The sequence below is a fragment of the Chiloscyllium plagiosum genome, unplaced genomic scaffold, assembly GCF_037043375.1.
Source record: "Chiloscyllium plagiosum isolate Xiang-an unplaced genomic scaffold, Cpla_swu_hap1 HiC_scaffold_20, whole genome shotgun sequence".
Lineage (NCBI taxonomy): Eukaryota > Metazoa > Chordata > Chondrichthyes > Orectolobiformes > Hemiscylliidae > Chiloscyllium > Chiloscyllium plagiosum.
This window is the reverse complement of record NW_028270158.1, coordinates 24,255,636-24,271,420: the sequence shown is the minus strand read 5'-3', so window position 1 is coordinate 24,271,420 and position 15,785 is coordinate 24,255,636. Positions and strand designations below refer to the sequence as shown.

Sequence of the window (15,785 nt, the reverse complement as noted above, 5' to 3'; positions counted from 1 at the left end):
TTTCAGAGAATGCATCCACATATCTTTTGTCATCTTGTCATGCTGTTGCAAATCTCTTAGCCTTTCAGAACTATACACTTCGGTCTGATCCTCTGCCTGTTCAGGCTTTTCCTGCACCAATACATCAAACAGGGTATCTGGTAACTGAATCTCAACTCTTTCATCTTTTTCTTTACTTTTCACTTCATGCTGTGACTTATGATAGTGGGATCTGGTTACAACATAATCTGAGAAAAACTAGGATATTCTATTTTAACTCCTTGGTCTTGCTTGGGCTTCTCCACAACATGGGGCATCACTCCCACCTTGGATCCTGCCAAATCATTCCAAAGAACAAACTGAATTCCTGGAACTGACACTCTGTCAATCAGTCCCACGGTAACTTCCCCAGCCTTCAGTTGGCACTCCAACCTGATCTTACATAGGGGAACGCTAAATTTCTGACCATCTGTCCCAAATATTACCACTCTCTTGGGTAACAGATCAGAAAGAGTACATATCTGCTCATCTCTTACTACCAGCGACTGGTCAGATCCTGTATCTCTCAAAATTATAACTTCTTGTCCTTCTCCCCCTGTTCTTTCTGAGCAAACTTTACCCACAGTGGCAAATTCTTTGTAGAGATCAGGTACTAACTCCATAACCAGCCCCTGCCTAGGCTGTGCGTTCTCCTGCAGCTCCTTGGCTCTTCTTGGGGTCTCCTTTACTAACTTCATTAATGCCACATCTTTTCCCATGGTGCCTTTCTTTAATGACCAGCACTGTGTCTTTACGGGTCCCACTTTCCCACAATGGAAACACGTGAGGCCTTTGACCTCCCTTCCACCCTCTTGGACTTCTCGTTCATCCTATTGTAAAATCTCACGAGTGCTCTCTACTCGTGATTTAATGTAGCATTTCCCCTTCTCCCAACTCTATCCCTCACAGGATGAAATTCTGGCTGGAAGCTTGTCTGATGCACCAGCATGTACTTGTCTGCCATTTCTGCTGCCCTTCTCACTTCCTGAACTTTCTGTTTCTCCAAGTGAATTTTTTATCATCTTGAAGTGAGTTTTTAAAGTCCTCCAGCAGAATAATCTCTCTTAGAGCCTCAAATCTCCTATCTATTTTCAAAGCATTCAACCATCAAAATGACTGTGCTTAATTCTTTTGAACTCAACTAAGTCTGACCCGGTTCCTTCTTTAGGTTTCTGATCAGCTGTCTATGTGCTTCTGGTACCAATGCATAAGCATTCAAAGTAGCCTGTTTAACCTCTTCATAATCTCTTGAGCCCTCATCTGACAACGTGGCAAATACCTCACTAGCTGTGCCTACCAGTTTAGTCTGAAGTAGCATTACCCATAAATCCTTGGACCACTCCATCTGCCTCGCCAATTTTCAAATGAAATAAAGGGGGTTTCAACATCTTTCTAATCAAAATGTGGCATAGTTTTATATATATCACTACCATCTCTTTTAATCTCCATCCTGTTAACTTGACTTTGCTAAGACACAACTTCGAGTTCAAATTCTCTCTCTCTCCCCCTTTGCTCAGCCAAGAAATTTCTCTTTATTTCTCCTCTGTTTACTTTCTAACTCCATTTTCCTCAATTGTAATTTAAGTTTTTCTACCTCTACTGCACTTGTCTGTTTCTCTGACACACTGAAGTGCTTGAGTAAGTGTTTTAAAATTTCAGCTTTACTTTTGTCCTTGGCTAAACCCAAATCTAACATCTTTGCCAATTCTAAAAGTATGGCCTTTTTCTTTCCTTCTAAACGTTCTCAGCGAATCAGAGAATCATCTTCAAAACCCAGAACTTCTTTTGTAATTTTGAAAACCATTTCCCTCGTTTTTAATTTAATCAATCAACCACAAGTCACCAAAATTAAACAAATTGTCTCACCTGCATGTTATTTAAAGATCTCAGGCACTAACCTGTTTAAATCTGCTGGGATTTTTTGTACCCCCAAATCTATCTAAACCAATTCAAATCATGGACCCAAGCCCCCAAACTGTCACAACATGGGGTAAACTCTCCTGCTGAATTTAAAACCAGCAACACAGAAAAGATTTATCCCGTGCAGCAATCTGTAAACATTTGAGTGGCCAAGAACTATGCAAAATAAAAAATAATAACTTTATTTCTGAAAGTATAAAAGAGAATAATTAGCTAACAACTATGTGCAAGTCCTTACTCTAACCTATCTTTTACCTTCTCTTCTATAATACCAGTCCAATAAAATTCCCAATTAAGGTTTACAAGAAAACACATCTCAAAACCAGGTAGCTGTAGATTCTTGTCTTCTGATCTTCTTGTGTCTTTTTTTCCCCCCTCATTAGGAATTTCTGCACCAGATTACTGATCGAAAAGATACTTTAAACGAGTTTCTTTTTAAGCAGTACACTACATGATAGGATATGGCAATTCTCCTCTCAAGTGTTCAATTTTCGCCGGTCTTGTATTCCAGAGCACTGGATTGTGTCATTGACTTTTAAGATTGTCAATATACTCAATTCAAACTTGATTGGAAATTGGTATTTTTTTGGTAATTTAAACTGATTGGCTGAATTCGAATTTGTTTTTGTCTCCAGACAACGAGCTAATCGAGTTGTTCAACTCAATGTTACATACACCCTTGGCGCTGTGTCTGGTGGTTCTGCTGCTTTTAACTCTCAAAGGTACATCTATATCTTCATAACAAAAGTTCTGCCAGTTTCAATGCTTGTGTAAGATGTCACTGTCCATCGTAAATAGTATAGCATTTGGGGTTTGTTAGTGAATTAAGTACCTCTAAATGTCTCTCTCTCTAAGGTAAATAGGATGCTTCTATTTTAAGGGGTTCCAATCTGTATTTCATGAATGATCAATGAGAAGACATATTAGCTGTGGAAAAAGACTGAATTAAACCATTATCTGTGGTTAGCTTGGTGCTGCAGAATTAATCGACGTGTACTCCCTTTATTGCGTACTTGTACCTTTGGAGGTCAATGTACTGATGCTTAACAGTCCTCAAATAAAACAGATACAAGGGAAAGAAAAAGCTTTTTTTTTAAATTGGCAGAACAAACTATTGACAATTTTTTAATTTGAAAGGCACTGGAACTCAGAAACTAATTTTCAGTAAGCTATCTTATAGACCATAGACAATAGGTGCAGGAGTAGACCATTCAGCCCTTCGAGCCTGCACTGCCATTCAATATGATCATGGCTGATCATTCCACTCAGTACCCTGTTCCTGCCTTATCTCCATAACCCTTGATTCCACTATCTTTGAGAGCTCTATCCAACTCTTTCTTAAATGAATCCAGAGACTGGGCCTCCACTGCCCTCTGGGGCAGAGCATTCCACACAGCCACCACTCTCTGGGTGAAGAAGTTTCTCCTCATCTCTGTCCTAAATGGTCTACCCCGTATTTTTAAGCTGTGTCCTCTGGTTCGGCACTCACCCATCAGCGGAAACATGTTTCCTGCTGCCAGAATGTCCAATCCTTTCCTTATATGTCTCAATCAGATCCCCTCTCAGTCTTCTAAACTCAAGGGTATGCAAGCCCAGTCGTTTCAGTCTTTCAGTGTAAGGTAATCCCGCCATTCCAGGAATTGACCTCGTGAACCTACGCTGCACTCCCTCAATAGCCAGAGTGTCTTTTCTCAAATCTGGAGACCAGAACTGCACACAGTACTCCAGGTGTGGTCTCACCAGGGCCCTGTACAGCTGCAGAAGCACCTCTTTGCTGCTATACTCAATTCCTCTTGTTATGAAGGCCAGCATGCTATTAGCCTTCTTCACTACCTGCCGTACCTGCATGCTTGCCTTCATTGACTGGTGTACAAGAACACCCAGACCTTCTGCCAAGGAGTTGGAATTCTCATTTTAGAAACCGAATATTGGAGATTTATTTGTAATAAGTTAACAAAAACATCTTTCTAATATATCCAATTTTTAAATATTTATTATATACAAACATACACCTCCACCCCAACATATAGAGTCTCTGATATTTGTGCTACCCTATCTAGAGAAAAATCTTAAAACAATCTACAGAAATACAGAAGACAATTTTCTGATTGCACCACCTAATGCAAAAGTAAGTGAGAATCAAAACGCTGGCTCTTGAGAAACCTTATGCATCCTCAAAGAAAAGGTATTTCTTTTGGTTACCCCTGATAACACATGTGCCATCATACCAAACAACAGTTCATTTGATGAGGAAAGACACTGTATACAAATTTTGCATTATATATCTGCAAGCATTTAAATCATATTTGGGAGCACAACAAATGCCACTTCACAGTATTCCTTTTTATTTCCTTTCTCCACTGAAGCATTATATTGGCAAAGTTTTACGTTGATTTTCTTACCCTGACTTGGAGAGACGTTGCCCATCAGCCTTGCATTCATGATCCAAAGGGTGTCTATGCTTTAAGCAGAAGTTTAAGTGACATTGGTCACATGTCACTTTGATCATCTCTTTCTGTTTGCACCCAGTCTTTGAGCATCTGTTTGTAAAAATCTGAAACACATTTGTGAGACGCATGAATTAACAGGAGGTCACAACTGTTGCTGACTACACAGCTGACCCTCAGTGCAAAATGGTAGCAATAGCTATCAACTAAAGCCAGCATGCTGAAAATAAACGATGGGACATTTTCCTCAGCAGGATAAGGAAATCAACCCAGGGTAGAAAATGTTGATTTGAGATTTGGAGAATAAAAGAATAGAAAGGTCAGCTCTGGCATTCAACTCAAGACTTCCCAAAGACCTAACACCACTAGAATGATTTAGCCTGAGAAGCTGGAGATTGGGAAGAAAGTTAATGTATATTTTTAACTTACTGTTTTCTCTCCTCCTAACTAACCCTCACCATTCTAAATTGTACCCAGCTTTTAGTTTATTTTGGATACCTTCACATGTATCACATCCAAGAGCAAATGACTTACACCCGTCCGACCAACATACATTGGTCAGCACTGCTGCCTCACAGCGCCAGAGACCCGGGTTCAATTCCCGACTCAGGCGACTAACTGTGTGGAGTTTGCACGTTCTCCCCGTGTCTGCGTGGGTTTCCTCCCACAGTCCAAAGATGTGCAGGTCAGGTGAATTGGCCATGCTAAATTGCCCGTAGTGTTAGGTAAGGGGTAAATGTAGGGGTATGGGTGGGTTGCGCTTCGGCGGGGCGGTGTGGACTTGTTGGGCCGAAGGGCCTGTTTCCACACTGTAAGTAATCTAATCTAAACCTCTAAAGGAAAGATACTACAAAAATTAGGGACAAATACCTGCTCTGTCTTTCTGGCTGGTGAGAGGGGTCCAGATTTGGTGATGGTAGAGAGCATAAGAGTGAGTCACAGTTGGAAAGCCAACTACACATATGCTGGTTCATCAACAGCATTTTGGAAATGTTATTGCAGTTACACTTACATCTACATACAGGATACACAAAATGCATCATCTGGTGTAATGCTGAGCCATACAGCTACCAGTTTCGGCCACTGATAACTCACCCAAATGAGAATTATTCACACATTTGCCTCACAAGCAGCCAATTACTTTTTCTAATCAACCTGCTCAGGGACGTTATTACACATTTCTGGAGCAGGTTAGTCTTGAATCCAGACCTCCCAGTCCAGGAATAGGGACACTGCCACTGTACGATAACAAGGGCGCCCATTCTGTTGATTATCCAGTATGCTGTTTTGGAAGGACAGAACCCCAAGAGCAAGATTATCCACAAAGTTTGGTGGATTAAGATAAAAGATAACAAAAACCAGCATTTAAATAACATTTCACAATATCTCAACATGTTATATTGTGAAAGATGTTACAAGTGCTTCATATTGCACCTTTTAGGTATGGTCACTATTATAGTGCAGGAAATGCTGTGCCATCGTTTGCTGCTGAAAAATACCACAAATATCAATGAGATTAATGATTAAATTAACTTTAATTTTTACACAAGTGGTTTGATATATATCCTTGGAACCTTTTAAATCCACTTTTATGGGTTGGCAAGATCTCAATTTCAGATCTCACCCAAAGGACAGCTCTTTCAACAGTGCAAAATTCCCTCAGTGCTCCACTGATGAGTCAACCCAAATTGTGTGCGGAGTGGAACTTAAGCTCTCAAACTTTTGATTAAAAGAAGAATGTTATTCACTGAGCCACAGCTGACAACTTACAGACGACTCAAGCTCACTGATGAAGAATGGCACTTTCTGCTTAGCACTGGGTAATGAGCAGTACCAAAGCACTATACTTCAGCTTGAGACAGGAAAAGGAAAGGAAACAAAGGTGGAAAAACATGGACTTACCTTACGCTTTTTCTGGGCAGGGTCAGATTTACACTCTCTGTCAATATGTTCACCAACCCGGATGTCTGGCATTTCTCCCCTTTTGACAGGAACAGGTGTATTGCACAGTGGGCATACGGGTACCTGTATGTCCTAAAGATAATCAAGTGGACATTAAGTACAGTGAAGAAAACAGCTGCAACAGAAATCAAATCTGTGGCGATATATTGTGCTCTATCATTGATGCTGGATCAAAAAAATCCCAAATTCCCCAACTATCAGGCTAACATGAGATGACAAACATAACCAGTCCTCATTTTACATGTGTGCGCGTGCAGTCATAACAATTTCCATGGAATGCAACAATGAAATCTGCACCTCAGCTGGATCTATTGTTTCATTTATGAACCACTGCTAAAGATCAATTCAAAACATGGAAACAAGATACAGATAATTCCTGAACCGGATAGTATTGAAAGTGCACAAAGATAGGCTCAAGTTTGGTTGTCATGTCATCCAGTCAAATAGTGACACAGACTGTCTAGTTCAAGGAAGAATCATTTGACAACATACTAGAGACCTGCTGGTACCAACACCAACACAGGTCAGGAAATAAAAAGGGAGGAAATTGAAAAAGAAACCTAGCCAAACACTATCTTGCATTTTCTGAACTTATTCCAAAGGGAACCTCGCAACGTTCATGATCGCGGCCCAAACAACCGCCTCCGGGATCGCCGCACAGACAACCTGCTCTGCCATCGTCATGAAGACAATCGCCAACAGATTGGAAACCTCCGCGAGTATGGGGAAAAACTCTGTCTCCGTGGTCGCCGCAGCTACTTCCGCCCCCAGTGACGTCAGCGACCTGCATTCGGACCTCGCCGCATGTGTCTCCGCCCCCCCGCCGCGTTCCGTCACCACGCCTAACCCCGCCCCCGGCCGCGTTCCGTCACCACGCCTAACCCCGCCCCCCGGCCGCGTTCCGTCACCGCGCCTAACCCCGCCCCCCGGCCGAGTTCCGTCACCGCGCCTAACCCCGCCCCCCGGCCCAGTTCCGTCACCGCGCCTAACCCCGCCCCCCGGCCGAGTCCCGTCACCGCGCCTAACCCCGCCCTCCGGCCGACCTGTCCCCGCCCCCAGGCCTAACCCCGCCCCCACATCCAGCTCCAGTCCCACACCAGGTCCTAGCTCCCCGCCCTGCCGTGTGTTCACCATCCCTGCGGACCTGCCCCTCTCTGAGGATGAGAGATCAGTCCTCAGGAGGGGTCTCACCTTCGTTCCCACACGTTCTCGGGTCAATGAATTCAATACACGGAGTGACATTGAACGATTCTTCCGCCGCCTTCGCCTCCGTGCCTTCTTTTTCAATCAAGACCCTCACCCACCCTCTGACGACCCCTTCTCCCACCTCCAACACACCCCGTCCACCTGGACACCCCGTGCTAGCCTCCTACCTGCCCTCGACCTCTTTATTGCAAACTGCCGCCGCGATATTAACCGCTACCTGAACTCCCACACCCCTCCCACCCACTCCAACCTCTCACCCTCGGAACGCACAGCCCTCCACTCACTCCGTTCCAACCCCAACCTCACCATCAAACCAGCTGACAAGGGAGGCGCAGTAGTAGTTTGGCGCACCGACCTCTACACCGCTGAGGCCAAACGCCAGCTCGCAGATACCTCCTCCTACTGCCCCCTTGACCATGACCCCACCCCCCACCACCAAACCATCATCTCCCAGACCATCCATAACCTCATCACCTCAGGGGACCTCCCATCCACCGCCTCCAACCTCATAGTACCACAACCCCGAACCGCCCGTTTCTACCTCCTGCCCAAAATCCACAAACCTGACTGCCCCGGCCGACCCATTGTCTCCGCCTGCTCCTGCCCCACCGAACTCATCTCCTCCTACCTCGACACGGTCCTGTCCCCATTAGTCCAAGAACTCCCCACCTACGTCCATGACACCACCCATGCCCTCCACCTCCTCCAGGATTTCCGCTTCCCCGGTCCCCAACGCCTCATCTTCACCATGGACATCCAGTCCCTGTACACCTCCATCCCCCATCACGAAGGACTCAAAGCACTCCGCTTCTTCCTTTCCCGCCGTACCACCCAGTACCCTTCCACCGACACCCTCCTTCGACTGACTGAACTGGTCCTCACCCTGAACAACTTTTCTTTCCAATCCTCCCACTTTCTCCAAACAAAAGGAGTAGCCATGGGCACCCGCATGGGCCCCAGCTATGCCTGCCTCTTCGTAGGGTATGTGGAACAATCCATCTTCCGCAACTACACTGGCCCCACCCCCCATCTTTTCCTCCGCTACATTGATGACTGTATCGGCGCTACCTCGTGCTCCCACGAGGAGGTTGAACAGTTCATCCACTACACTAACACCTTCCACCCCGACCTCAAATTCACCTGGACAGTCTCGGACTCCTCCCTCCCCTTCCTAGACCTTTCTGTTTCTATCTCAGACGACCGAATCAACACGGACATCTACTACAAACCGACCGACTCCCACAGCTACCTGGACTACACCTCCTCCCACCCCGCCCCCTGTAAAAACGCCATCCCATTCTCCCAATTCCTTCGTCTCCGCCGCATCTGCTCCCAGGAGGACCAGTTCAAAATACGCACAACACAGACGGCCTCCTTCTTCAAGGACCGCAATTTCCCCCCCGACGTGATCGACGATGCCCTCCACCGCATCTCCTCCACTTCCCGCTCCTCCGCCCTTGAGCCCCGCCCCTCCAACCGCCACCAGGACAGAACCCCACTGGTCCTCACCTACCACCCCACCAATCTCCATGTACAGTGCATCATCCGCCGTCACTTCCGCCACCTCCAAACGGACCCCACCACCAAGGATATATTTCCCTCCCCTCCTCTATCAGCTTTCCGTAGAGACCACTCCCTCCGCGACTCCCTTGTCAGATCCATACCCCCCACCAACCCAACCTCCACTCCCGGCACCTTCCCTTGCAACCGCAGGAGGTGCAACACTTGCGCCCACACCTCCCCCCTCACTTCTCTCCAAGGCCCCAAAGGAAACTTCCATATCCGCCACAGATTCACCTGCACCTCCACCCACATTATCTACTGCATCCGCTGCAGCCGGTGTGGCCTCCTCTATATTGGCGAGACAGGGCGCCTACTTGCGGAGCGATTCAGAGAGCACCTCTGGGCCACCCGGACGAACCAACCCAATCACCCTGTAGCACAGCATTTCAACTCCCCCTCCCACTCCACCGAGGATATGCAGGTCATTGGACTCATCCACCGCCAAACCACAACAACGCGACGGTCGGAGGAGGAGCGTCTTATCTTCCGACTGGGAACCCTCCAACCACAGGGGATGAACTTGGACTTCACCAGTTTCTTCATCCCCCCTCCCCCCACCTTGTCTCAGCCGAATCCCTCCAGCCCGGCACCGCCTTCCTGACCTGCAGTCTTCTTCTTGACCTCTCCGCCTCCACCCTACTCCGACCTATCACCTTCACCTTGACCTCTTTCCACCTATCACATTTCCAACGCCCCTCCTCCAAGTCCCTCCTCCCTACCTTTTATCTTCTCCTGCTGAACACTCTCTGCTCATTCCTGAAGAAGGGCATGTGCCCGAAACGTCGAATCTTCTGTTCCCTAGATGCTGCCTGACCTGCTGTGCTGTTCCAGCAATAAAGTTTCAGCTTTGATCTCCAGCGTCTGCAGACCTCACTTTCTCCTCCAAAGGGAACAGCCCTCACTCAAGTTGGGAAATGTTAGATTTCAAATTAATTTGATGAGAGGCTGAACACAGATTCCATTGTCACTCAAACATTCAAAGCACATAATTAAAAATGGAAAAAAAACCTTTTTATAAGATGATGTACACTTGTGCTGTTCATAGTTGATGTGATCCTTGCAGAAGATTTGCGAACATGCATCGCATTTCATGGGAAGAAAATCTGAAAGGCATAAGAGAATCCTCAGCAAGTCAAAGTGATGACAGGAAGAAATCACTTTAGCACATAAAAGGCACTATATAAATGCAAGTTCAATAAAACACTTATATAATAAAACATCCAAAAGTGTTTCACAGAAAGGTGATCTGACAAAAATTAACAGTGAGCTAAGAGACAAAATACTAAGACAGGTAACAAAACATTAGGACAAGGTTGGTTTTAAAGCATGCCTTAAAGCAAGGCAGAAAGATGGAAAGGTCTACAGAGAGAATCCAGAGCTGTTAGACAGGCAAAGTTAGGTTCAGCTTTCGTGGGACAAAAAGTGCTGGAAACGTAAAAGACCAATTAAAGGTTGGACAGGTTCAGCTTTTATCCTTTTTGATTTGAGGGGCAATTTGAATGAAGCATAAGACAAGATTCAGAGGGGTCTTGACTGGGTAGATACAGAGGAATGTTTCCTCTCATGGAATAATCTAAAGTTAGGAGTCACTGTTTAAAAATAAGGATACACTCACTAAACTTTTTTGCCCCCATCATAGAGGGTCATTAGTCTTTGGAATTTTCTTCTCGAAAAGGTGATGAAAGCAGATTCATAGAGTCATAGTCAGAGTCATCCAGCCCTTGAATATTTTTAAGACAGAAGTAAATAGATCTTGTTAGGCGAGGGGTCAAAAGACTATGTCGGCAGAAATGTAAATTTGAGGTGAAAGTCAAATCAGACATGACTTTACTGAATGACAGAACAGGCGTGAGGACTGAACAGCCTCATCCTGCTTCTAGTTCACATGACCATAATAGAAAGGGCTGCAAGTTTGAGTAAGGTTACAAACAAAAAGGAAGGTTCAAGGCCATTGAAAAATTTAATACAAGGATAATTGTAAAAGCAAAGCATTGGTAGAATCATAACCCAATGTCGATTGATGAGAAAAGACCAGTGTAATCAAACTTGGCGTTCATTAGAGTTTTGGAGCTTTACGCAAGGTAGAACACAGGAAGCCAGCCATTCAGAAGTACATTGGAATTGAGAGTCTAGATGAAACAAGAGCAAGGTATCAGCACTAGATACACTGAGACAAGGATGGGCACAAGTGACGCTAGAGGGAGAAACAGGCAGTCTTTGTAATGGAGAGGATATAGGGTCAGGAATTCAGCAAAGGATCAAAAAAGGTAAAGTTGGAAAGGAGCTGGATCAGCATTAAACAATTACAGAAAGTATGGCCACAAACTTGTTCAGTGGAAGTGAGGTAATGCCACAAGGTGTCTTTAAAATACCATGTCCAGCTTTGGTCTTCATATTTAAGGAAATACTTCCATTGGATGTGGCATAGTGAAGGCTTACTTGATTGGACTAGGAGATGACAGAGTGAGTCAACTAGGCCTATATTGTCTAGAATTCAACAGAAAGAGGAGCGATCTAATTGAGACTTTTAAGATTTAGAAGGAATTTCAAGGATAATTACTGAAGTTGTTTTCTGCAGTTAGGGTGTAAGGCCATAAGACATAGGAATAGGTGGTAGACATTTGGCCCCACAAGCCTGTTCCACCAATCAATAGGATCATGGCAGACCTGAACAAGATCTAGAACATGAGAGTCTCAGAAGGAGGGGATAATCTGGTAGAATGGAGATGAGGAAAATTTTCCTTACGAGAAGACTTATATATCTAGAAGTTCTTCACCTCAGATAGTCATGGATGCTCTATCAACAAACATGCACGATTGAGATAAAGCAATTTTTAGTCTCTCAGAATCAAGGTAGAGTGGATGAGAAACTGAAGAACAGCCATGATCGTATTGAATGGTGGTGTAAGCTCAAGTGGCCACATGGTCTATGCTTGCTCTTAATTTTGACAATTAACAATGGAGATGTAAATGGGGGACAAAAAATTGGGGGTATGGAAAACTAAATATAAGGGCAGACACCTAGGAAAGCTAAATATTGACTTGAAGTTTCTAATATGGACAGCTTTCTCTCTCCTATTCTAAGAAAAAAATGCAGCAGTGAAATGTTTGAAAGATGATTAATATTTTGGTGAAGTTTTCACCCTTACCCAGCCTTTTACAAGAACTCTCTGAACAATGTTGTCCCAATTCAGGAAACTCCATCTTGAGACGTGTATCCGGTCGGTATTATTGCTCAGGTGCTGGTATGTTCAAACCTGACTTTTCTGCTCGTTACCTGCGATGGCATACATGAGTTTGATTATTTGAAGTTCTATACACAATGTACTCAGACAATTCAGTGTTGGCAGTCAGCAAGCGTTACACTGCTATACAGACAATATGCATTAATACCTTTGGATGGATATTGGGTCCATGGAGAAGTCTGTCAATAAGACTTCAAAATTGATTCAAAGATCGAGATTCACTTCAGGTTACACTCAATGCAAAACAAAATCTGGAACTGCTGGGATTTTGAAGTATTTGATTTTCACACTGGCTACCACAGGGTCATAAGACATGGGGCAGAAACAGGCTACTGACCCATCAAGTCTGTTGTTCAACCAAATCATGACTGATCTTCCTGCCTTATCCCCATTACCTTTGAATCCCCTACTGATTAAACATCTATCACAGCCTTGAATATGCTTAATGACTCAGCCTTAACAACTTTTAGTAAGCAATTTTAAAGAATGACTACTCAGATGGGATACACTTAGCGTCAGAGATCTGGATGGGACAGAATTTGTAAGAAGCGTCTAGGAGAGTTTTCTAGAGCAGTATGTCAATGACGAGGGAAGGGGCCATATTGGACCTGGTGTTGGGGAATGAGCCAGGCCAGGTGGTAAAAGTTGTGGTGGAGGATTTCACTGGGAATAGTGACCACAATTCTGCAAGTTTTAGAATACTCGTAGACAAGGATGAGTTGTCCTAAGGGAAAAGTACTAACCTAGGCCAAGGCCAATTATATCAAAATTTGGCAGGAGCTGGGAAATGTGGATTGGACACAGATATTTGAAGGGAAGTCCACATTTGATATATTGGAAGTTTTCAAAGATAGGTTAAAGATAGTGCAGGATAGGCATGTCCCATTGAAAGCAAAGGATAGGAAAGGCAAGATGCATGAACCGTGGATGACAGGAGAAATCGTATGACTCGTCAAGAGGAAAAGGGAAGTGTACATAAGGTCCAGGCAGGTAAGAACAGAACGGGCCCTGGAGGAATATCGGGATAGTAGGACCAGTCTTAAACGAGGAATCAAGCAGGCTAAAAAGGATCATGAAATAGCTTTCACGAGCACAATTAAGGAGAATCTCAAATCCTTTTATTCTTACACAAGAAGCAAGCAGGTAACTAGAGAAAGGTTTGGTCCACGAAAGGATAAGGAAGGAAGGCTGCGTGTTGAACCTGAGAAAATGGGTGAGATTCTGAATGATTATTTTGCATCACTGTTCACTGAGGAGAGGGACATGATGAATGTTGAGATTAGAGATAGAAGTTTGTTTACTCTGGATCACGTTGACATAAGTAGGGAAGAGGTGTTGGGTAGGCTAGAGGTTATTAAGGTGGACAGGATGGGATCTATCCCAGGTTACAGAGGGAGGCGAGAGAGGAAATAGCTGGGACCCTGATAGATACCTTTGTAGCATCCTTAAACACAGGTGAGGGGCAGGAGGACTGGAGGGTTGCTCATGTTGTCCCCCTGTACAAGAAGGGTAGCAGGGATATTCCGGGGAACTACAGACCAATAAGCCTGATGTCAGTGGTAGGAAAGTTGCTGGAGAAGATACTGAGGGATAAGATCTATTTATATTTGGAAATGAATGAGCTTCTCAGTGAGAGACAACATGGTTTTGTGTGGAGGAGATTGTGCCTTACCAACTTAATAGAGTTCTTTGAGGAAGTGGCCAAGTTGATAGATGAAGGAAGGGCTGTAGATGCCATATACATTGACTTTAAGGTGTCTGATAAGGTTCCCCATGGTAAACTAATGGAGAAAATGAAGTCACATGGTGTGCAGGGTGTTCTAGCTAGGTGGATAAAGAACTGCTTGAGCAACAGGAGACAGTAGTAGTTGAAGGGAGTTTCTCAAAATGGAGAAAGGTGACCTGTGGTGTTCCACAAGGATCAGTGCTGGGGCCACTGTTGTTTGTGATAAACATAAATGATCTGGAAGAGGGCACTTTTGGTATTATCAGCAAGTTTGCAGATGACATGAAGATTGGTGGAGTAGCAGAAAGCAGAGGACTGTCAAAGAGTACAGCGGAATATAGATAGATTGGCAAGGTGGGAGGAGAAGTGACAGATGGAGTTCAATCCAGGCAAATGCGAGGTGATGCATTTTGGAAAGTCAAATTAGACAGCGAATTATACAGTAAATGGAAGAGCCTTGGGAAAAGTTGATGAGCAGAGAGATCTGGGAGCTCAGGTCCATTGTACCCTGAAGGTTGCTGCACATGTGGATGGGGTGGTCAAGGCGGCATATGGTATGCTTTCCGTCATCGGATGGGGTATCAAATGTAAGAGCTGGCAGGTCATGTTAAAATTGGACAAGACATTGATTCGGCCCGCATTTAGAATACTGTGTACAGTTCTGGTCACCACATTACCAAAAGGATGTGGACACTTTGGAGAGGGTGCAGAGAAGGTTTACGAGGATGTTGCCTGGTATGGAAGGTGCTAGCTACGAAGAGAAGTTTAGTAGGTTAGGTTTGTTATCAATAGAAAAAAAGGAGATTGAGGGGGGACCTGACTGAGGTCTACAAAACATGAAGGGTATGAACAGGGTTGATAGAGATAAGCTTTTTCCCAGGGTTAAGGATTCAATAACGAAAAGTCACGTTTTCAAGGTGAGAGGTGAAAAGTTTAAGGGGGATACATACGGCAAGTCCTTTACACAGAGGGTGGTAGGTGCCTGGAACGCGCTGCCAGCAGAGGTAGCAGAGGCAGGCACGGTAGATTCGTTTAAGATGCGTCTGCACAGATGCATGAGTAGGTGGGGAGCAGAGGGATACAGAAGCTTAGGAATTGGGCGACAGGTTTAGACATTGGATTTGGATCAGCTCAGGCTTGGAGGGCCAAAGGGCCTGTTCCTGGGCTGTAAATTTTCTTTGTTCTTTGAGGCTGGTACAGTAGAGAAGAGGAGCACATTAAATAGTCAAGGCAGGCAAGAGCAAAGCAGAGAACAAGGTAAGACTGATCAATTAAACTCCATTTATTTAAATGCAAGAGGCCTGACAGGTAATGCAGATGAACTCAAGGCATGTTTGAGAATGTGGGATTGGGATTTCATAGCTATTGTCGAAATGGGGCTCAGGGGGGCAGGACTGACAGCTTAATGTGCCAGGTTGTAGATGCTATAGGAAGGGAGGCAAGAGAGGAGGGGGAATGGCATTTTTGGTTCAGGATAACATTACAGCTGTACTTAGATATACATGGGAAAACATCTCAGTGAAGTTACATGGGTGGAACTGAGAAGCAGGAAAGGGCTGAGAAGCAAATATGTAAAAAGATCACATATCTGTACGAATAATAGAGCTGTAATGGTAGGGGATTTTAACTTGCCAAATGCAGACTGGGACTGCCATAGTGTTAAGGGCTTGGATGGAGAGGAATTTGTGATGTGTGTAC

General features: G+C 44.6%; 1 protein-coding gene across 2 annotated transcripts in view; it reads right to left on the bottom strand.

Moving 5' to 3' along the window:
• The window catches only part of zfand2a (zinc finger, AN1-type domain 2A), a 52,019-nt gene that overhangs the window by 18,104 nt on the left and 18,130 nt on the right, over window positions 1-15,785 (bottom strand). For both annotated transcript variants that reach the window (XM_043711851.2, XM_087997720.1), the window contains exons 2-5: window positions 12,266-12,393; window positions 10,125-10,219; window positions 6,288-6,419; window positions 4,341-4,492 (exon numbers count right to left, since the gene is read on the bottom strand). In XM_043711851.2, coding sequence (XP_043567786.2) covers window positions 4,341-4,492; window positions 6,288-6,419; window positions 10,125-10,219; window positions 12,266-12,320 — 434 coding nt within the window. In that variant the 5' untranslated portion in view covers window positions 12,321-12,393. The remainder of the gene's footprint in view (window positions 1-4,340; window positions 4,493-6,287; window positions 6,420-10,124; window positions 10,220-12,265; window positions 12,394-15,785) is intronic.